Consider the following 24,108-nt stretch of genomic DNA (forward strand, 5'->3'; position numbering starts at 1 on the left):
AGTGTCATCTTTTAAGTCCCTTCTTAAAACGTACTTTTACCAGAGAGCCTTGCGTGATTGTGCGTGTTGTGCACCTGCCTCTGTAGGCACATATTACTTTCTTGATATATGTCCCTTTAATATAACACCGACCAGGTTTATTGTTGGTCAAAGGTGCATTAAAAAGCTAAAAACTACTGAAGAAAATCTAATTGGAGCAATACAATTTTTAAATGTTTGTCAACTTAAAAACTTCTGTTCATAATTACTAAAATTAAGAAAAAAAGACTTAAAAAATCCTTTCAATAATGTGGAAAAAGTAGTTGGAACAACTTAATTTGAAGCAGTATTCAACTTAAACATTTGTGTTTTATAACAATTCTTAAGTAAGTAGAAATTAAAAATACCTTTCATTGCAGAGGAAAAGCTAATTGACCTAACTCAATGTTGGTTGTTGTTTGAAGGTAATTTCTTAATAAGTTACAGTGACTCAAAAAAGATCAACGCAAACTGTTGCGTTCATTTTCTTTGTTGAGACAAGGTATTAGGGTTTAAAGTGTACTGTTATTTCTTTAACTGCTATTTACTACATTGTATGATTCTTTTAGGAAGTATTTTTGCACTATTGCGGTTTGCACTACTCTCATCCTATCGTGCATACTATGTTTTACTATGTACTACATTTTGAGTACCTAATATGTAGCATATATTTAGAGACAGCATTTCAATCCCGCCTAAAATCTACATAAAAATGAGGATACATTCACCTCCTGCTGTCTGTTTCATTGTGAGATGTGTGCACTTTGCTCCGCCCTGGAGATAAAACCAGTGACGCCCCCCCCATACTGAAGAAAAGCACAGGTTTAAAAAAACATACAGAGGCTGCATTTGACTGTGCATCTCTTTCCACTTCTCTCAGAATCACCTCAGCTTTCGGTAAGTCACATGATTTCTTGAGGATGTATAATATATTCACTGGAGGGAAAAAGGTCTCCGATTTGTTTCTTTTTAAAATGATTATATGGGATAATCTGCTCCTCTGTATTTACAGGACTTATTCATTAAATTCTTCTCAAGGTCTTTCCTTCTTTATGAGATAACATGTGTTATGATTAATGATTTGACAGTATATATCAAATACTTTTGAATTTATTCGACTTTGCTTAAAATAGACGTTTTTAGCGTCTAACTTCACGTCAGCTCTTTATGTTCCACTGGTTTGAATCTACTACATCCTGTTTCAGGTCCTCTGATTTTAATGCTCTTTTTAAATCTATGATTTTACTAAACCAACAAGATACGAATATAAAAGTCAAATGAACGATAGCAGGTCGACTAGTGGACACACCCACATAGTCCTGAGGAGCGGTCTAATCAGAAAGTACTTTTGTGCATGGACTGTAGGTGTGCAGAGACATTAAGCTGATATGGAAAACGTGTTGGGAAACATTTATCATCTTCGCCAAGCAGGTGGAGTTTTTACACCTGTCCGTTTGTTTGTCGATTGGTTTGTTCGGATTCAGAAAACGTAATTAATCCCAAAAGGGAAATTCACTTTACAATCTATCCCATTCATGTAAATAGAATATTTAAAAACATAACTCATAGCAGCAATCAATACATCAACATGTCAGTGACAAGTGCTCAGATCCAGAGGAGCCAGTTGAGAACAACAGTTTCAGGAAGGAGACAATCCACATGGTTATGGTGGAGGTGGAGGGTCGACAGGTGGAGGGTCGACAGAAATTTCACAAAACCTCTCCCGTGCACGGTTCAATTTGACCAACATCCCATAAGGTTTCAACATGATTTAATGTTGTCTCCCTGTATTTGGCATCCTCCCCTGATGGAGTGACGGTTACGCAGGATTCCTCTTCACCTCCTTTCCTCATGTCACAAACCACACATGAGCAGCTGTTTGTATATCAGTGGCATCTTCCTATTAATACCTCAATTGATCTGCTCTCCATGTCACGCTCTCTTGTCACCCCTTTTTCAGATTTTATGCACACTGATTAATTGCACTGCACCTCACATGTGACAGACACACCAGATCACGTTTATGAATCTCTGTTTTTGCTTTTTCCCGATGATTCTCTGAATGTGTCCAATATTGTTCGGTTGTAGACTTATGCAATGTTTGTTTTTGGACGACGGGGAAGAACACAACTGTGTTGCTGAACTTCAAGTCCAGCGTTCACCACGACCTGACCTTTCTGACGAACCTCTTTCTAACTCTGACTTGACTATGTATGTAGATGGGTCCATCTCACGTGACCCTGTCTCTGGTACTAACTGTGTTGGTTTTTCTGTTTGTTCAGATAACGTTCTCCTCTCGAGTTCTCGGAAGTATGCAAATTGGCTATTGGTAAAACACTCACAGTCTACACTGACTCCAGATATGCATTCAGTGTATCTCATGATTTGGACACCCTTTGGCAAAACAGAAACTTCCTCACCTCTTCTGGTAAATAGATAGCACACCACAATCTCATCACAGATCTTCTGTCTGCCATTTTGCTCCCAAAGACTGTTGTCGATGCTAATGTACTGCACATACACGTACTATGGATGTGGTATCTCGGGTGAATGCTTCTGCTAGAGCTGCGGCTCGGCTACCACTTCCTCTTTGAAACAACAGGCTGTCACACTCACATCTGACATGTCACTTCTTCTTGTTCATACACAGACAGTATGTATCAATTCTGATATGTCCTCCTCTCTCTCTGCAGTACAGTCCACTGTTACTCCTCCTGAGATCTCCCTATGGAAGACTGGTGTGTGGTATGGCCCTGACAACAAACCCTGTTTGCCAAAACATTTCTTTCCTCATTATGCTAAGTTAGCTCATGGTAAAGATCACACATCTAAAATGGGGATGTTATCTATGATCACGGAACATTGGTTTACAAAAGGTTTCTCCACCTTTGCTCAAAAATACTGTCAGGCATGCGTAATCTGCGGCACACACAATGTTGGCAGGCCAGTGGCTGTAACCAGCCAGGCAGCACACCCACCGCCTGTACGACCTTTTGAACATCTGATGATGGACTTCATAGAGCTATCACCATCAGAAGGTAAATCTCACTGCTTAGTGATGGTCGACATGTGGTCAAAATGGGTTGAAGCCTTTCCTGCCTCAAAACAAACTGCAAGTGTGGTCACCAAGCCAGTGGTGGAGCTGTGGAACGAGAGAACGACACACTCAAAACTAAGCTTGCAAAGTGCTGTGAAGACACAGGTCTCACGTGGATAAAGTTACTGCCTCTGGTGCTGAAGGTGTAATCTTTCACCTTATGGGAGACACAGGTCTCACACAGGTCTAACACCGGTTACCTATTGTGTCCTCATCGCCATGCATCGTATGTTCTAGAACCTCTCCATGGTGGATGTTAACTCTCTACGTACGCAAAGTGCATGGGTGGAAGACTCGTTAATATTCTTCTATGATTTGATGTTTGTTATTGATGTTTGTTAAGATGTTTCTTGATTGTTTTTTTTCTTGTGATCATACTGTATGATCAAAAGTGGGGAATGTAATGTAAAATTCCACTGATCATTGTCTTACTACTGTGAAGAATGTCTTACTACTGCTTTGATTGTTTTCTGTGCACTTAGCTGATGCAACCTCAGAGTTCATGCCCCTACTTGGTAATTCTACCTCCTGTTGACCTTTATCTGTGCAACTGTGTGCTCGGTTTGAAATCATCACGTGTAGTTTTTTAATCCTTCATTTTTGTAGTTTTTCTTTAAATGTATACCATGCATACTTTTTCTAAAAATAATTACAGACTAACTGGCTTATTGCCCACTGAGTGTATCCTCTTATTTTCTTCTACTTAATTATTATTATTAATTATGTATTATTATATTACATATATTATAGAATCTTATTTATAAACTGGGAGGTCACTGAGAGCTGGACTTCAGTATTTTTGTGTTTTTTTTCTGAGGTTCATGTAATAAAGGTTGCATTAGAAGTGCCTACAGGTTCCTGTGAGTGTGTGTGCGTGAGTGTAAACGTAGGTGGGTGTCATGTGTCTTTGATTAAATTAACAGACTGCTCAGGCAGCTGAACTCACTGAAATGTGATACACGGGACAAAATCAACAGTCATAATTTAAATCCTCAGATTTGAAGTAAAAAAAGATACATTCTACATCAAATCAAAGATTTTTCTGTGAATATCAAATTATACAGAATTTATTAATTTGTGTGGAATTGTAGCCAATTTCGAAAAGTTTTAGGAAAATGTAATTCGCCCTGTAATGATTGATGGAACCAAACTCAGTGTAAAACCTGCTTTTCATTGAGTCTTTTCACTTTGGTCCAGTTTTGTTGGGATACAGTCACAGACTGATCCTCACTTATACAGATGCTTAGACAGGTTTGAATCATGGAGGTCGGTTTTACTTGAGTGAAGTAACATTAATTCCATCCAGCATATGTCAGAGTAATGCTTTTCTTTCAGTTTGGGTTTAGAGTTGAAATGGATGTTTGAACTGAGCTGCCCTTCCTTATTTTCCTTTTCATTGTGAGCGGTCGTCGATCACAATTGCATATAATTACATCAACTGACCCTTTGTTCTTGAAAGAAAGGGTGATGGAGATGAGAAAGGAAGAGCACATGCTGCCCACTGGGTGAAGGATAGGCACAAACAAAAACAAATGTGTAAGCCTAATCAACACAGACCTACAAAAATCTAGCATGAATATAATGTCATTATATAATATTTAATTAATATATTCTTGTTTAAAATGTATTTGCCTCACATGTATGTACTGCTAGAGGCACTTCAATATCATTATTTAACATTATGCAAACACAAAGATGAAATAAAGAAGGTGTGGCCTGCTACTGTGCACTGACATGGGTGTAAAGCTGTTTGCTATTACGTTTTTGTCCTTCAATTAAAATACACATACGTAGATCAGGGATTCTGGGAATTTAACAGTCGGCCATTCTTTGAGTTCAAGCCATACATAAAGGCAGCTCCCAAAAAAGAAGCCCCTGGTGGCTGGCTGCAGTACAGTTTATCAACCCACCTCCTCCATGTTAGTGGATCAGGCATGGACCAAACTAAAAAGTCAAATGGATTTTTCTCAAAAATGGTTTCTGTCATTTAAGGTAGTTCTTATCACACAGATGTGCATTCGGGTGTTATTTTCCCCCCGATAAGTTTGGTTTTAAATAGTTATGTGAGGATATACATGGGGTGAGACTGATTTAAAGAGCAAGGTGTGAGTCCACCGTCTGAGAACAACATCACTTCGACTTAGATCAAGCAGGAGAACGACGTTTCCACTGGCAACAATTAGCGGCTGTTGGCCTTAATCCATCACTTTCAAAGTTTTGTTTTAATTCACTCACAGAGACTTCTGTCCTGATCACGGTGTTGAAAAGCTCATCACTAATCACTGCATTTCCACAGTATTTAAGATTTGCAAACAGTAGTGAGTGATAAGGACTATTTTTTGTCAGACAACGCGCAAGCCGACCTCCCTTCTTGTTGTTTGGGTTTATGGAGCCGGTGATGAACCCTTCTCACATAACTGAGGCCAAAAAAGAGTTCCAGACTCCTTTGCATTTTCAGGTTATGAAAAAACCTTCAGCTGTTTTTATTTACAGATTTACAGATTTACAGATTTTAAACATTGACATAATCTAACAAAAAAATAACTTTTCTATAGTCGACAAAGAACCTTTAGACTCTAATATTATATTTTCTCCTTCACTGGGATTGGTGATCAGCATCATTTTCAGAAAAATAAACGTAAATAAAAACAACTACAACAATACAAATGGAAATTTATTTATTTTTGTCGACAAACGAAAACATTTTGAATACACTGGGTTCATTTCTGACCTTTCAAACCAAAATTGAAAGTTTAAGCGAGACTGGATGAAGTTTACGTGCGTAATTTTACTCATTGATGCATAAAAAACTGCTAGAAACTTAAGAACTTTTTTAATAGAGTTTTTACATACTTTATTTTCTTGCTATGTTTTAATCTTCTGCTGAACAGTGAGCAGCATTTTATGCTGAGAAAAGTGGAATATAAATTGAAAATTATGATGATGATAATTCTTATTATTATCACAATACTGTAGTGGACACGTGATAAGACAGAATTCACCAAAGACTGTTACATTGGTTTACACTAATTGATTGCACTATGTGGTTTGCACGTTTACACACCCTGTAAGGAGCTGTGGGGTTACAAAGGTAACAAGAGCACTGGGAGTGGTTAAAAGGGATGTTTGGTGACACCCAGAAGAGCTCTGTATTGTTGAAATGTTTGTGAAATAAAACCCACGCCGAGAGGTGCACAAAACGAGAGATCTCCGGACTACTTCATCCCATCGACTCCTACAATACCATTTTTATTATCATTATCACACAGTGACACATAATACAAGGTTTCCCCTGGTGCCTCCCCGCAGAGAGACAGTCACACCCAGGGATGAGCAATTATTTGATGTGAGAGAGGGTTGGACACATGGACTCTTTCACAAACCTGGCAGAAGCAGAAGGAAGTGGATTCGAACATTAACTCACCTGCCCTGAGTGTGTTTTATCACACGCCACTACTGGAGCTCCTGCACTTCAGCTCTGAGTGAGTCTCGTACTGATGAATACATAGTCAGAATTATGTCGTAATAATGTTATCAGTATTTATGATATTTATTTATGCTTGACTAAATTTATAATGTTCTTTTAACATATTCATATGTATAAATATAATAGTAAAAAAAATGTATATCACACTTTTCTTTAAGATATGATAAGATAAGAAGTTCTTTATTAGTCCTGCAATGGGGAAATTTGCAATGTTACAGCAGCAGAAGACAACACATAAGTAGCATGCAGTACTTGGGTGAAGGAATATAAAGAAATAGAAATGTACAACAATATCTAGAAAAAATATATAAATGTGATTAAACCGGTATATACAGTGTAAAGAAATATACAAAGTAATTGTACTGTCTTGATTCTTGTTGTGCTGGGTTTGTACCCTCATGGTTGAATGCACTTAATGTAAGTCGCTTAGGATAAAAACTTCAGCGAAATGAAATATAATGTTAAGTAACATATGCCTCACACAAAGAAAAGTTGACCTCTGAAGAAACAATGTTGTGTAACCTGGGGATAGGAAATATCTTTGAATTTGTTAAACTTGATGATGTTCTGTTAACATGTGAGTGTTGGTCGGGGTCATTATATATGGAGGATATATATATATATATATTCACTACCACTACCCTATTACTATTACATTGTGCTTCACAGAAAGCAAATGGAGATTGAAAGAATAGAAACAATTTAACGGTCATGTGTTTGGTTCTGAATCGATGGTGTCAGATCATGTCTGCGTGTCGCTTCACTCATTTTACGTCTCGTGTTGTACTGTATGCGCTCAGTACACACAACGGTGACGCTCACAGTCAGGACTCAGTTAAAATGAGCGGAGCGACACGCAGACATGATACCGACACCATTATGTGCTCAGTGCAACAAGAGACGTGACGCTCACAGTCATTTGCATGATGTATAAATGCAGCCTCATAAACTCTGGAGCGAATCGAACAAACACTCAGTTACTTGCTGTACTGATCAGGTCCTGATAACTAGTGATGAGTGTGTATTAGTTACAGTGAGAGCAGAGTGGAGGAGGACACAGGAACTCCACCTCGGTACAAACCAACTGCAGCGTCTGCTCTGATCATGACGCAGCTGGTCTCAGTGACCGTAAAAAAAATAATTAACGCTTTAATTCCACAAATTAATCATCCCGCGTTAACGCGTTAATTTTGACAGCCCTTATATATATATAATAACTTTATCAATGTCAAAGTTAGACAGAAGTGAGTTTGATGATTGTAGGAAATAACATCTCTGTTAAAGTATGATGTTCCTATGTTGTGGCCTCCCTGTGACTGTGAGTGTTTGTTTTGGCCAATACGTAATAAACTATATAGCACTTTTATAAACAAAGTCACTATAGTGCTTCACAGAGAGAAGTATAGAATAAAAAAAACAGCAATTAAAGCACGAGATAAGTTATTCTACAGACTTTGACTGAGGATTCTCAGAGTTAAACAGGAAGAGGTATGTGTAATGTGAAGATTTCTCCCTCTCTTTATGTTTGGAGTATTTATTTTTTATTTTTCAGATAGTGTACAAACCACATAAATGGTGAATGGTCTTAATTTATATAGCGCTTGTCTAGTCTTGACTTGTACAGTATAGTTTTTGCCATTCACCCATTCACATCGATGTGCAGCATCTCTGTGCAGGATCTAGGGGCAATTTGGGGTTTATATATGGTATACTGGTTTCTCTCTGTGTGCATGAAAATGGTGGGGGTTACTTGACATTCTTGTGAAGGGTTCTGTGAAAAAGTTCAAAGAATCTACAGTTTGTGAGAAAACAGACAAACACTGAAGTGCTTATTGGTTTAGAGACCAAACAACGTCCATCTGTGGCTGTAGCATTAGTATAAAGTCTATTTTCTCCAAAAGAAACATGTCAAAGCACAGGTAATTGTAAAAAGCTTTAAATGTTGTGTTAACTGCTCTGTTGTTGGACCTGTCGGACATGTACGGGCAGTGAAATAATAAAGGGGTGTCACAAAGAGTGTGACTTGTGTGTGTGGTTGCATAGTTGGGTGAGGTTGGCCAAGTAGGGTATCCCAGATGAATGTAACCAGGGCTAAACACCATCATGGCATCCAGTAAAAGACAACAAAGTCGATAGTCAGCAGTCAGGACAATGGTTGCTGCCTAGCTGAACCATATTACCTCATTGCCTTGGTGAGGGAGCTAAAAAGGGAAGAGGAAAGTGCATGTGGGTGAGGAGACAATGACTAATGCCAGTTAAAACAAGTTTGATTACAAGGAATTTAAATTTGAAAACAATATTTGCTTTCTTCATTCCCTGCACCCACACCTCCAAAGCTCCGGTTGGATTGGCTTTATCTCTCCTGATAAGCTTCTCCTGATGCTGGTTGTGACATTTACCCCAGAACAACTGGACAGCCACTGAATAATGGAGGGTAACAATGGCTTTGCAGCACAAAAAATAAGTTTTACACTGGACTGCAGTATGCAGAGTGTGTATGAGAAAATCTTTTTTATCTCTGAATAAATACACTCAATGCCTCTGCTCACAGTCCTTTCCAATTCCCAGCAAAATTAGCGCATTAACCCGAGTGTCACTTTTCCATCACTGCAGATAGGATTAAATCCTGTGTCGCCTTCAGTCATTTGAATCTTGATTGGATCCATTCCCACTGCAGACACAAGCCAGATGTTAGCAGATGTTAATTTTTTTTAACCAGTGGAAAAGGGTTTTTATAGAATGGCAAGAATTAACTTTTTCTTATCAACAAAAGTGATTCCCACTATCATCAGTTGGCAGCTGCTACATTAGCCTGATTTACATTTGATCGTTGAACACAACGATTCTCCTGATCGTCCTTTAAACGATCAATCGACTTCCTTCATAAACCCATAACAGACCATGAATTAAACCATGGGCCTTTTTGTATAGACACAAGTGTAAATTATCATTTTACCCGTTTAGCTTCGTTCACTCCAATTCATTGCCGAATACCTCATGACTGCCCTCTAGGTGAATTGCAGCCAATTTCGGTGAGACGGTACTAACAGGAATTGGACAAGCTCTCTTGTAGATTGGCTCTGGTGGCGGGATCATGAGCTACATTAGATAGATGGAGCGTGCCACTCTGAGAGGGGTGGGGCGGAATAGTCCAAGTGGTACTAGCCCTTTTAACAGCTAAGATTGAAAGTATTCATTAAACTGCAAACTGATTTTCAAAATTTTCCTAATCCAAGGTGTGATCATCAGGGTTACTTTTTTACGTTAAAATAACCTTTTTGTGTATGTTGTGCTAGCTTGAGCTCCACAAAGTTAACATCTCTATATCACCCAGCTCTTACTGAACAAGTTACAATAATAATATTTAGCACAGATGTGCATGTTAACTGAGAATAGGTGCAACTGCAAGGTTGTATCCTGGGATTTAAAGAATAAATATTGGATCATCCAAACAAAATTCCCCTTTACATTTGGATCTCTCGTTGTGGCTGGTGTCAGGCTCTTGATCAATGATGTTTTGGGGGTGAAGTTAATATTGTAACTAGACACAAAACACTAATGCTACACGTGGGTTGGGTGTCTGATCTCACTGTGTTTGCTTTGTTCCTTATACAGTGCCTTGCATAAGTATTCTGAATAATGGAGGGTAATAATGTTTGCTTTGTTCCTTATATCTAACTTCTCCTGCTGTGGTTCCTTATTCTACCGCAGGTTGGGAATCTCTCTTCTGTGACTAGATGGACAAGATAAAAGACTTAAGATGGAGGCTCTTCCTCCTCTTCAGTATTACCTTCGTCAGCATCTTCATCCTCACTGTGAGCTCACCCAGGAGGAACAGATCTATCCCGAACCCACGCAGGGCTAAGAGCACTTGCCCCTTGCATGTCTCTGATCAGACCATCACCCCCCTCAAAGACACCAAGCACCTACTGGTGTCAGCCTTCATGGACCAGAGGGTGCAGGGCTTTGATATACGCATCATTGGCCTCTTCAGGATAGACTCCATCCAACCCCTTCACTGTTGCTTCTGCTGTGCAGGTTTCTTGTCGATCACAACTCCAGTAAACATTTTACAACATCCAGAAATATTTGGATTTCCCTTCGTCACGACAGATGTCATGTGTCCGATTCCTGAAAACTGCAACACGACACATGTCACTCTTCTGACTCAGCCAGAGAGTGGGATTGCACTTAAACAGATCTGGCTCCCCATAAGAAACAGAAAGAGGAGTGAGAATGAGGAGGAAAAGTTGCAGTTTAACTTCACAGTCTGCATCTCCAGCCTGTTTGGAGACTACAACAACGTGCTTCAGGTCGCCCAGACCCTGGAGATGTACAGGTCAGTGCAGCAGCAACGCCACAAAACTCACCTTCTCTCTGACATAACTAACAATTTAACCTTCGCATCACTTTTGCCCTCAGGTTGCTGGGTGTGGGCAGAGTGGTGATCTATAACACCAGCTGTGGCCCAGAGCTCGAGCGTCTGTTGCAGATCTACAGCCAGGACGGCTTCTTGGAGATAGTTCCTTGGCCCATCCACCAACATCTAAATCCATCTAAAGGCTGGCTCTTCTCAGAGCACAGAGGGGACGTGCACTACTTTGGCCAGTTAGCCACGCTCAATGAGTGCATTTACAGATCCATGGAGCGCTCACGCTACGTCTTGCTGAACGACATCGATGAGATTGCAATGCCTTACCAACACGACAACCTGATGTCTCTGATGAACATGCTCCAAGAGCAGCATCCAAATGTAGGATATTTTTCACTGTGTATTTGAGAATATTATTTATAAGAGCAATTTGTTTTTCTTAATGGTTATATTTGTCTTTCCATCTTCTATGCTGTGCCATATTCTGTAGACAGGGGTATTCCTCATCAAGAACTATATTTTCCCGAAAAAACACTTTGAGCCAAGTGGGAGGTTTCACCTGCCGCAATGGAACGGGCTGCCAGGAATTAATATTATGGAGCACATCTACAGTGAGGACCCCAGAAAAAACGTATACCATCCGCACAAGATGATAGTTCAGCCAAGGTAGGTGGATTTTGCTATGAATTTTAAAGTCTTAAAATTGAATTGAATACCACTTGAATACCTTTTTATATTTATTCATTTGTTTTTTGCCATGAATTTTGTGAAGCACCACTAAAAGGTGTAATGGAAATTTACTTAATAACTTCTTAGCTTATGCTTACAGCAGACCAAGTTGATCCTGATATCACCTTATCAACTATTAACTGTTTGTGCTTTGTTTGAAGAACTCAGCTGACCAACACCCTAATCACACATGATACTATTCCCTCTCAAACACATTTAGAATGCAGCCTATCAGTCACACCTCATCAGACAATAAGTGTTTGTTTTGGGATCAGGAGGTAACCCACACACAGACACTTAAATATGAGCACGAACACATTTCATCTCACTTGCAACCTCCACCTTGCCTGTGCAATCCTTTCTGCAGAAAGCTTTTTACAAATAAATTTACAAACACAACTTGTCTCAGAACCTCGTTTGTTGACCAAATTTCCACCACAACGGAGACCCTAAAAAGAAATGACTCTGTGCAAACCCAGGTTGGTGGAGCAGACTTCAGTGCACGAGGTGATCAAACATATGGGAGAAAGCTTCAAGGTTCCACAAGAGATCTGTCGGCTCATTCACGTCCGCACGGCTCTGCAGGGGGCGCTGACGGTGGAGCAGCTCAATGTGGACAAACGACTGTGGGACTTCCATGAAAAACTGGTTCCCAACGTGGACAAGGCGCTGAAGAGAGCGGGACTGCTGAACTCTGAGGGTCAGGGCTGATGGACGGGACTGCACGGACAGGACAACTCTGAATTGAACGCAGTTCAAGTGTCAAGGATAGTCTGGACTAATTGGTTTATTTTGATTTTATTTAGTTATAGATTGCAGCCAGCTCAGGTCGTTTTCTGCACTGTCCCTCATCACATCGACTATAATTACAGTAAATGATGAGAATCCGTCATTAGATTTCCTTGAGACAGGTGGTAACAGTTACCTTTAACAAGCGAACTGATACAATCCCATACCAGGACAGACGCTTGTTTTTGGACTTGTTGCTGGTAACAGTCTGGATGGTCCTTTGTATCTTTGGTCTGAAGTACACAGCGTCCATTTCTTCCAAAAAATACCTGAAATACTGACTCGTCTGACCAAAATACACGTTTCCACTGTGTAGTGGTCCATCCCAGATGCCTTCGAGCCCAGACAAGTCGACGGCGCTTCTGGACACGGTTAACATAAGGCTGCCTTTTGGCACAGTAAAGTTTTAACGGGCATTTGTGAATGTAACTACTTATTGTAGTGCCTGTCAAAGGTTTGCCAAAGTAATTCTGCGCCCATGTGGTTATATTGCTTATAGATAAATGACGGTTCTGGATGCAGTGTCGTCTGTGGGATCGGAGAGCACGGTTAGTCAGCTTAGTCTTGAGCCCTTGCTCTTTATGCACTGAAATTCCTCCAGATTCCTTGAATCTTAATGTTATGCACCGCAGAGGATGAAATATCCAAATCCCTTCCTATCCTTCTTTGAGGAACACTGTTTTTAAACATTTCAATAATTTTCTCACATTTGTTGGCAAACTGGCGATCCTCTGCCCATCTTTGCTCCTAAAGACCTAGGCCTTTCCTGGATGCTGGTTTTGTACCGAATCATAACAACCTGTTGACATCACCTATTTCAAATCACTTCATTTTTTAATCATTCTAGCTGATTACTAGCCCTAAATTGCAATTTTGCATGTAGGTAAATAGGCACCAGGTTTTTGACAGGGAGAATGCAGTCCAATGTGATTCCAGTGTTCTATCATTGACTGTATATAAAGACTGACGACATAGCTTTTCCCCAAAGGTGAAGCCAAAGTGTCTTGAACACCACCTGGTGGCTGGCTGCAGTATAGGTCTTAAATCCCTCCTCGTTGTTCGTGGATGGGACAGGATTGGACGTGAGCCACATATACGTGTTTATATACAGTGTGTTATACAAGTGCAATGCTGACTCAGTTGCCAGTCTATAGTTACACCTAGCTTACACTAATGCAGTACAATACATTAGCCTAACAGAACCTCCTTCATAATAAAGTTTTCTTTCTACGTTATTTCAGCCAAATAAGAAATAAGACAAAAAAAAACTAACCCTCAAATTAAACTCCTTTTCATCACCATGAACAAAGATGTCACCGCACACATATTGGACTCGGACACATTTAAAAAAGCATCATCATTTGGAAACTATTTATTGAACATTTGCAACCAGATATCAGTTAAATACAGAACTTTCATTTCTCTCTCTACATCCCCCAACAGCAGGGACTGGCTCCACTTCATTACACTCTGAGAGGAGGGAATGTTACAGGACTTGGTAAGGCGCACACTGTGCTGGAAGTCATTTGGCTTTCTGTCTTCTGATAATAAAGAGAAATGAAATCTGAGTCTGCCTCCTAAATGTCCAGCACTGTTTCCTCTCCTCTCCTTGCAGCTTTTTCACCTGCGGTCAGGTGCTTTTGTCAATCCTGCGCGTACAGACCATGGCGAAAAGACACAAATGGGAGGCGAGAAGAGAAAACCAGTGTAGACGGCTGAGACGGGCCCCGTACTGAATGCGGTGTAGCCATGTCTGAAAAGCTATAAGTAAAATGATCAACATGAATATATTAGAAAAATGGCAATTAGTCTTTAATAAACACCTCGCCTCACCTACTCCCAACCAAAGACCAGGGTTATAAATTAAAACTGTCCAAATAAAATCAATCAATCAACCAAGACTTTGGGCCCATTCAGTTCCACTTCAAGACTGGAAAATCCTCATTGAAAAAACAAATGGCACTTTTCAGTCTCTTGAACTGGAATCTAGAATCTCGACTCCAACGGAATCGACCCCCCAACCCTAAAATCAACTCTTTCTAATTTACATATATGGGTCAGGCGCTCTTCAAGCTTCCACCATTCTAGCAGTTGCTCCCCACAGGACACGGGGGGGGGGGACTCGGTGGTCTCCGAGGGCTAGGCAACGGTTTTGAAGGTCTGCAGTATGAGGTTGGTTTGGTGGATGAGCCGGTTTGCACTGATGAAGACATTTATCGCCCTAGGAAACGAGGAAAAACAACAACTTGAGAAAACAGAACAGATAAAGGCCCGCACACTGTCTAAACAACTGGTAAAGTATTGCTGGGGAAACAGCATGAATGGAGCCGTTTCTGCCAAGACATTCAAAGACTAATAAGTGACCAGCGGAGTCACTTCAGGCAAACAGTCCTGCCCTCCAGTGCTTTCTGAAGCCACAGCCGGCAGCAGCTCAGCTTGGCACGAAATTTGGAAACACGAGGAAACAATTACCTCAGTACCTTTTTAAAAGTAACCTATCAAACCTGACAGCACTTCTAAAGCGTCCTTATTAACACATAGTATCTTGTATGTTTAAACAGTTTAAAAAACAAATAGCCTAAGGGAAGGACTATTTTTTGGCACCAGCATCCAAGAATCTTATTGCCATTGTGAAGTTGCCAAGCATATCAAACACAATAATTACAGTGCAAATATAAGTTGAATCACACACAGTCTCCCGGTTACACTTACTTTCCGTCTTTGAAGTATGTTTTGAGGGTGTCACTGAAACTTTTGGAGTATTTCACAAACTCCTTTTTCTGGTGTTCCAGGGCCTTGATAAGCAGAAATAAAAGACACAGAAATGTCATTGTGAAACAAGGAAACGTTTTTAACTGTATACAGGTGTGTATTTGTGTGTCTGCGTGTGTCACTCACTCTGCGATTCTGGTACTGATACTTCTTAATGACATTGTTGACTGTGTCCAGGAGCTCTTTTATGGCGCTGGCTATGTCTCTGTCGGTAACAAAAAGGCAATAACAGTAAGAATAAGGCAAAGTCAACAAGACGTGTAACGGTAAGTGATGTCTGTACAGCAAAAGTTAACCATTGTAATATTTGCACTTCCCTCTTTCTCATGAAAGATTTTCTAAATGTGTATTGACCATCATGTGACCTTTTTTTTGTTTCCTCCACTTCCTGTTTTGTCTTGTAACTGCAGCTCACTGTTGCCAAAAACCTCAAACGTAGCGGTTCTGACGCGTAACCTCCACGTTCTCCACAGATGACGGATCAAAAGAATAATCTTTGGGAGAATGTTACCTCCGGCATTAACACTCTGTAGTAGCGGGGTCTTGACATTTTCATGGTGGAAAAACAAAGAGCAGCAATGCTCGTCAGAAACATGAAGAATGATTCACTACACTAGCTGGTTCTGTATTTGTTGGTCTAGTGGATAATGTGCATTTTTAAAGCTGAAAGTTTCAGGGAAGAAAGGATTTGTGGCTTGTCAGACTTGTCAAAAAAAGAATCAGCCTCTATTTTCATCTTTCATTTATCGTCTTATCTATTTTTGGATGGAGAAAGGGGCTGAAACGAAAGATTAGCTACTTTTCTCAGCTTTATACCATTGTAAACTAAACGCCTTTGGATTTTTCTGATGGAACAAACTGAGACATCTGAAGACATTACATTGCATTCTTGGGAAACGTGTGATGGTCATAATCAGCTTATATGGAATAATGATGGAAAGCTGGACAGACGTTATATGAAATGGTATGAAAATGAAGAGGCTTATGTGTACCATATAAATATATGTACATCTATATGAGATTCATATGCAATTCCTGTGTAGTGTAATATTACACAGTTGGATAACAGTGTTATTGAATCAAAATGAGTCTCCAGTGTGTGTGCCTATGTGTGTGTTTGTAGCTCAGTGCTGACACACATGAAATACAATGCTGGAGAAGTTAAAGATATTTTAAGCAGAGCCTGTGCACTAGACAAAAGATCAGTATTTAAGTTATGTGTACATTACAGATATTTATTGGTGATTAATTGTAGAGCCCGACCATATGGAGTTTTGCACATATTGACAACTATAAAGTACAGATTTGTCTGTGAAAGACTTATAGCGATTTTTGACAATATATTGGTCGGGCTCTAATAGGTTCTCTAATCTCTAACAGTGCACACTTGTGTTTTAAATATGGCATGACATGCTTGCCTGTGTACGTGCTCACACTCACTTGATAGTCTGTAGGAAGCGTACTCTGTCATTGATCTCATCAGGGATTTTGCTGAGGATGTGTTTCAGAGCTCTGGCCTTCTCATTTAGATCCTGGAACTCCTGCTCAGGCCGGTCAATCATGAAATCTGCAGGAAAAAGGGGGTTTGCAGAATATTACCAGGGGACTCGATCATGTAGGTGAGTAAGCAGATGCACAAAAAAACACTTGTGTTTACCAATGAACCGGAGAAAGGATAGGCTCCCCGGCTGCAATACCTACAAACCTGGATCTCAGAGTCACAAAATGTTTCCACCACAGTATCTCAGAACATCTTTCTATCAAACAAGATATTTACCTTCCACATCATCCGCTGCCATGCGCAGTAGCGATTCAGTGAAGTTGATTTGGACATTCTTTTTCTCCAAGATCTTCATTATGATGTCCTGAGTCAAACCAGGGTTCTCCCTCTCCGCCTGACAAAAGACGAGATCACAGGAAGTGAGAGGGAAATCAGGGGCAGCACAAGCAAGAGGAGGCTTGGGGGCTATGAGAGAACGACGTTAGAAGTTCACTGAACATCAGAAGTCCTCTATGGGCGGTTCAGGTGGACGCACAAAAGCTTTCCTCCTGAATAATTGAGACTTGGAGCATCAGGGCCGCAGAGACACCCATCAGTGAGTGAACAAAAGACCCACAAATGCCATTGTAAAACAGTTGATCACATCTCCCACAACGGTAAACACTGCCACTCATCAGCAGCGGTACAGAGGTGATGTGTGTCCACTGTGTGTATATTGTTCCTGTGCATCATGGCAATGCAAGCATATATGTTATATGATGTCAACCGTCAGGCATCACTTGTACAATCACAACTGATAAAGGGTAAGACTTAAATAAACATTTTATGACTTCTCATATTCTTCATTTATGTTATTTCAATGTAAATGAAAATCCACTCAGCTCACAGAACTCACCGTTTTGATCAGATCATTGTTTTTAGTCACGAAACAGGTACATTTTTGAATCAGCAAAAAAATTAAAAAAGGAGATAAATATATTAGCTTTTTATTTTTTAGGAACTTAAAAAAACAATAACATGGAGCAACATTCCATGTGTTCAATGTTTAAATTAAGTTTTAAACTACAGTATTTAATTTTTACCATTTACTATATATCTAAGCAAGAAACAAAAATGTTCCCGTACAGACTTCTACAAGTCTTCTGCTCTTCCAGGATTAAGATTAAGATTCCTTTATTGGTCCCACACACTACATGCAATGGGGGACATTTGTCCTCTGTTTTTGACCCATCCGTGTGAACACAGCGCACAGGACACAACACACACAGTGAACACACATTGCAGTGGGCAGCCATGGACAGCGCCCGGGGAGCAGATGATTAAAGGTGAATCAGAATGTTGGACTGAACCTGTGGTGGAAGGTTTAGAACGAACACTGAGTTGAGATTTCACAGCTCATCTTTGTTTAAAATTTCAAATAATTTAGATTTGTTTCCAATAAGCTCTCTGGTCATCTGACTCTATTAATGAGTAAATAATCTGTTGAGTTCATCCAGCAAACATTAAAAAAATTATCTGGTTCTCGAATGTGTTGTTTTGATTTATGATAGTAAACTTCAGAGACTGAATAACTGATTGGACCATGTCAGACATTTCATGAGTTTACCTGTTGATCTGTGAATATTCATATGAAGATATTTTGTGCCCTTTCAAAAGACCAGACAATTAGAAAAAAAATAAGTACATTGATTCCCAACCCTTTAATCCTGTTTTAGAGAAGTGGCAGTGCCCTGAAATCTCAGCATTTACTTTAATGTGTAAAATGTTACAATGATCAAAATAACTCACGGTCTTATGTATAAGAATAAATCTCAAGTAATAAACAGTAAATTTCCTTAAATGCAGCATTACAGCTTAACTGCTGATGATAACTGTTACACAGGAATACTGCAGCTACGACTAGTGTATTATTCAACAGTGTATCATTCTGTTTCCTTTTTCATTGTCTGAAATTTACAACAGGCAACACCTGGAGTTGTGGTTATGTCACCCTGGAAGTGAAAAGTTACTGGTTTTGACCACAGTTGAAGCTGAAGCGTATAAGTGTTCACAGCTACAGTGGCCTCAAAGAGGGACTTTAACCGCTGGTAGATCATAACTGAAAAAAATATTCAGGGAACTGAAATGCAACCTAAGTATGTTATTATAAGAGGTAATGACAGTCAGGAAGTTGTGATTTTTCCGGTGTTGTTTCGGGTCATCTGATCCATGCATAGTCTTACCTTAATGAAGGCTGCTCTGAGCGTCTGAGCTGCTGATAGGTTGATCCTCTCCAGCTGATGGAGACAAAGGGAAGCACACAGAACTTTACTGAAAAAGTCTGGACCTAACATTTGACCAGAGGTTGCAGGGGTGCAAAGTTACACTTTAATGCTCAGTCAAAAAACAGACACAAACCAGGATTAATGCTGAAGTTTCAAAGTCAACAACACAAAGGCAATTGTAGGAATCGCCACATGACGTTTGTTAGAAATCACTATTGTACTTGAACTTTTGTCTCAAAAAATACATTTGTCAGTATATTACTGTAGCTGCAGAATAATGTGAATCACATTGTATGACATTTTGCTGGAACTATAATAGCTGACAAATACATTTTAACTACAGGTTTTAATGTGTATAAGCGTTCTTCTATATCCGATTAAAATTCCTTGAGTAAATATTTGTTATATTCTATTTATATCCATTCCATACCATTTTTATACTCTCTATATTGTATACCATACCAGCCTATATACTTAGAAAAGTCTATATATGCCGGTATATGTGTACATTTTCAATTTCTCATATATAAAATGCACAAACACAGTATACATGCTTGAGCAATCATCCTCTGTACCACTGCAATTCATTCATGTACATTTCTCTACAAATAATATTTCCGTCTGTAGTGGAAGGTGTATATTGTGTATATTGTGTACATATTGTACATCTTGTCTACCTCAATCTGACCATCTGCTGCTGTTTCAAGTTCATTTCTCAGGCGTGGAACCAATTAAGTTTATCTTATCTCCTCTAACCTTATCTTATTTGAATCTTTTATGAAATCTTTAATACAATTTTGCCTATCATTACTATGTAGCATGTGTACAGGAGCTGTGAGTTAAATGTAGAAAGACAGGGCTGGAAGCAGAAGCGCTGCAGACAACGGAGGTCAAGCCTGAGCTACGGAGGCAACACATTAATAAAATAAATAAAAACACACTTCAATTGTAAAAACAGTAATTAAATAGTATAAACATTTGTAATATTCAAATTATATCCATCTCCCGAAATTTTTTTCCTAAAGCCCTAATGTGTATCTCTGTTAATCTTCCAGTTTATATACGCAAATTTTTGTTTCTCTGTGATTTGAAGCATCTGGTGACTCAACAATGCATAAACGTTACCCGCTTATTCAATGACACACAAACTAACCTCACACCTTCTTTAATGTTGTCTTAATTAATACTTAATTGCTATGGAGTGACCTCAGTTTCCCCCTTTTTTGTCCAAGTAACACAAAAGACTTAGTGATGATGAAAAAACAACAACACTCTTCCACTGGTGATACAAAGGTCAAACTAATCCTCTAAGAATGAATGGTATTTAACACAATACTGACCAAGCAGTCAAGAATGCTTCAGCAAACTATTTGCGAAAGCCAACTTCTGTCAGCACTGGATGTTTTTACCTCGTTGAAAACTGGGTACATCACGGCGTACAGCGTCATGGATACCATGGAGTTTGTCTCCGCTTCATTCTTCATCTCCTCCATTGTCATCCTCCAGGGAGGAGCAGCTCTTGGTCAAACTGTCAGCAGGAAAGTGCAGCTCACACACACTCACACATACACTCACCCACACACACACTCACACACACACACACACACTCTGAAAACCACAAAAGGTCCAGAGCGTCAAGAGCCTGAAAAAAAAAGAAAAAGAGAAAGACTTGATATTTTATTTTTAAAACAGAGTATCTACATACACTATATCGATTTATTGGTGCTTATCCTGACATGATGAAGTCGTTCAAGTGCCGGCTATGATCACACATCCAAATCAAATACCATTTTACTGGTCAGTGTCTATAAATACGTTGTGTGTCAGCTATTTATTGCATTCATTCAGCCACTGTGGCTTATAACTGGTAGTACATCCCTCCATTGGCATTGTTATGTTACCATTACCATACATAAAAATGATTCCACTCAGTTCAGACAGGCAATAAGAGCTTAAATATAGGAGAGCAATTGTATCAGATCAGTACCTGGTATCAGCACATGTATAACATTTTACAGATAAAACACGAACGACTCAACACTCGCTGATGGACAAACTATGATATTGACTGTATCTACATGATCTCCAACATGTGTTTGGAATATCTGTACTGAATTTTCTTATATTGTTGCATGCAAATGGTTTTCGTCACATATTAGTTTGCAGATCCCCCCGGTTTCGTCTAGAAAATTAAGGTAAACAGAGAAAAATGTCTCTTATAATTTCCTGCATTCCAATGTCTTAATTTGTTAGTCCAAAAAAATAAATTGAACAAAGAAAAACATCCAATCCTTATATTCCAGAGGCTAGAAACTAAAGCTGGGAGAAAAATGATATCAAGATAAAAATGTCATATCAGTCGACATTGACAATTATCACAATAAATGTCACATTATTATGTCTTCTGAGTTTGAAGAGTGATTCTATGGGCAGAGTGAAAAACACATGTTTACTGTGCTTGTATAAAACACAAACTTTTTATCTATTGATTTTGAACCTTTATTATATCGCTATTGGTGAAAATAATATTGTGATAATTATAGATATTGTTTTGTTGCCCAGCCTATTAGAAACATATGTTTAAACAGTGCATTATTACAATAGTTGCTGATCAGTTATCTATTGATCAACTTATGGTTCTATCTTTGCAACCAGCAGGAAGAGGGGACATGTTGAGCCTGGAGGAGGGAGCGGCACTTCCACTGTTACAGACAAATCACCCGGCAACTGACAGCAAGACCAAAGAGCAACTTCATAATACATCAAACTGTTTGAGCATCAAGAAAACAAGGAACACAACAACAAACAATGGCTCGATGGCTGTTTCCAAGATGTTACGTTGTACTGACAGAGTCTGGGGCTGGGGGACGTGACTGGGAAAGTAACGTTTAGCACAGTTGCTAGCTCACTTAAAGGTTAGCATTCCGGCTAGCTGTGTACATGTGTCGTTAAGAGTTGAAATAGTGTCAGAGATGAACGATAACATCACAGTCTGTGAGCTACAGTGTCAGACACGACGGCTGCCTGACTGGAAGGCTACACCAGGCAGCTACTCGGCTAACTGGGCATAGCTACCGAGCAGCTCATGTGAGGCTAACTGAAGTCTGCCCTGTTAATCCGGAGTCACAGACTGTTCAAATCCAGCGTGGGGACGACAATCGAGTGTGAACCGTGACAAACGAAGCTCGATCTGACCGTTCAAGATTCACAGCTGAGGCCTGTGGCCGAGCAGGTCGAGGGTAGCGAACTGCTAGCAGTGAACAGCGTAGCCTACGTGCTAGCTACAGCAAATCGTACATTTGCACTTGGATGGTGATCTGCGGCGCGTCAACGAACCGCTTCGGGTCACATGTGCGACTCGGTGCACGCGTGTCAGATGTGGACTCATATCTACCTGTGGCCTGACTTCTTAATCGGGCTGGTTCCGCCGTCGGTCGCCTTTTAGCTGCTGTGTTTTCTTTACAACTTAAGGCGGAAGTTTTTCAGGACTGGCCTCAGCGACATCTTCCGGACCGTTGCTACGTGAACACACGCCCTCCAATCAGAGGGCGGGCGGATGCGTGGAGCGACCGTGACGTCACACGCGCTATCTGCGTGTTTTATCAAAGTTTCTGTTCTCGTCGCGTTTTTAGTGAATTTGAGGACTTTTTTAACACAGATTGTTTCGGGAAGTATAATGTATAACCCTGAAGCTATAGATTTACAGTTTATAATCAGGCACTTCAGAGTAATGAATACTGGGGTATAGAATAGATTGATTTATCTATCACCTGATCGCAGCCCGAATGAAAGATGTCATCAAGTTGCATTGAATTTAAATCAAGATATCTCCGCAACTTCAATGTGACTCTTTCTGTTTTTAAATTGTCGGAGCCAACGCTATTACTTTATTTTTGGTGTTGGGTCAGATGGAGGAAACACCTAAAGTATTATTTCAAACTCAGGAAATTGTAAGGTACAAGAAAGAAAATCGAAATGGATAGTTGAGCCAAAAATGAAAATTCACTCAATATCTACTCACCACTATGCTTATTGAGGTGGTGGGGGAAGTGTTTGAGTCAACAAAACACTTTTGGAGTTTCAGGTGTAAACAGCATTGCAGCCAAATCCAATAGAATTGAAGTCAATGACGACCGCTTCTTCAAACATGTAATAAAAACTAGGGCTACGTTGTAGCACTGAACGGGCCCGAGCACACGCAACTCGGGACCTGTCGTGGTCGGTGGAGAGAGCGATCGGCGAGCGGGCACACGGCTCCACGTTGCATGCGTTTTGCGCACTGCGGCAAGGATAAACGCTTCACTTTCTGCGTCCGTCACGCGACGTCGATCCTTGCCTACTAATTGTGCAATACGGTCCACGCTGTCAATTGCAGATCACACGATGACAATTTTATGTAAATTGAATGATAGTTGTAAAACAAAGCTTACTTCCTGTTGCCAGTAGGTGGTGCCATCACTATTATTACATACAGACTAATAGATCTGTTCAAGTAGGGGCTCTGATGTAGCGTGAGCAATTTTGTGTCAATTGGACAATGTTACAACAACTTAATTTTCACACTGATCAGTAGGTGGCGCTATGACCCTAATTAATATGTGGAGCTCTTCAGGTCAGGATCCTGATCATAGGTAAGAATTTGGGGGCCGGTTGGATAATGCAAAGTGGATTTACAAAGTACTTCCTGTTTCATGGCGAATCAGTAGGTGGCGCTGTGACGTTGAGGCAATATTGACACATAGAGCTGTTCAGGCTTGGATTCTGATCATGTGACAGAATTTTGGTGGTGATAGGACAATGCACAGTGGAGTTTCTCCTTTGGCGAATGATGAACTTTCGCCGCACCTCAATGTTTACACGGTTTGAGGAAATGTCACAATTCTGACCATGGTCCAATGACTTGACTGAGCTCATTTGAGCTGCATATTGTAAAGCAGCCAGGAGCAGTTCATCAAAGTATAAAACATGTCACTTCCTGTCGCCAGCAGGTGGGGCTTTGACGATGAGTCAATATTGACACATGGATCTGATCAGGGCGGGACCTTGAATGTGTGAATGAGGTTTGAGGCTGATAGAACA

At 40.0% G+C, this 24,108-nt stretch overlaps 2 protein-coding genes across 4 annotated transcripts; one reads left to right on the plus strand and one right to left on the minus strand.

The window, feature by feature from the left end:
* The first annotated feature begins 841 nt into the window (after positions 1–841).
* Positions 842–14,060, plus strand: LOC118116546 (beta-1,4-galactosyltransferase galt-1). Of its 3 annotated transcripts, XM_035168301.2 has the most exons (7): positions 881–915; positions 1,384–1,449; positions 2,712–6,597; positions 10,314–10,941; positions 11,025–11,355; positions 11,465–11,640; positions 12,183–14,060. In XM_035168301.2, the coding sequence occupies exons 4-7, from the start codon at positions 10,340–10,342 to the stop codon at positions 12,412–12,414; spliced, it is 1,341 nt and encodes a 446-aa protein (XP_035024192.2). In that variant the 5' UTR covers positions 881–915; positions 1,384–1,449; positions 2,712–6,597; positions 10,314–10,339; the 3' UTR covers positions 12,415–14,060. The 3 variants fall into 3 exon arrangements, with proteins under 3 accessions (XP_035024193.2, XP_035024191.2, XP_035024192.2); XM_035168300.2 differs by lacking the exon at positions 1,384–1,449 and having other exon boundaries at positions 846–915; XM_035168302.2 differs by lacking the exons at positions 1,384–1,449; positions 2,712–6,597 and having other exon boundaries at positions 842–915.
* LOC118116547 (programmed cell death protein 10) lies at positions 13,835–22,581 on the minus strand. The gene is made up of 8 exons (XM_035168303.2): positions 22,424–22,581; positions 20,439–20,671; positions 18,988–19,041; positions 17,042–17,159; positions 16,705–16,831; positions 15,391–15,469; positions 15,205–15,287; positions 13,835–14,713 (listed from the first exon to the last, which is right to left on the minus strand). Exons 2-8 carry the CDS (start codon positions 20,526–20,528, stop codon positions 14,632–14,634), a joined length of 633 nt encoding a protein of 210 aa, XP_035024194.1. The 5' UTR covers positions 20,529–20,671; positions 22,424–22,581; the 3' UTR covers positions 13,835–14,631.
* Between the last annotated feature and the right edge of the window lie 1,527 nt (positions 22,582–24,108).

Source organism: Hippoglossus stenolepis, chromosome 10, assembly GCF_022539355.2.
Source record: "Hippoglossus stenolepis isolate QCI-W04-F060 chromosome 10, HSTE1.2, whole genome shotgun sequence".
Lineage (NCBI taxonomy): Eukaryota > Metazoa > Chordata > Actinopteri > Pleuronectiformes > Pleuronectidae > Hippoglossus > Hippoglossus stenolepis.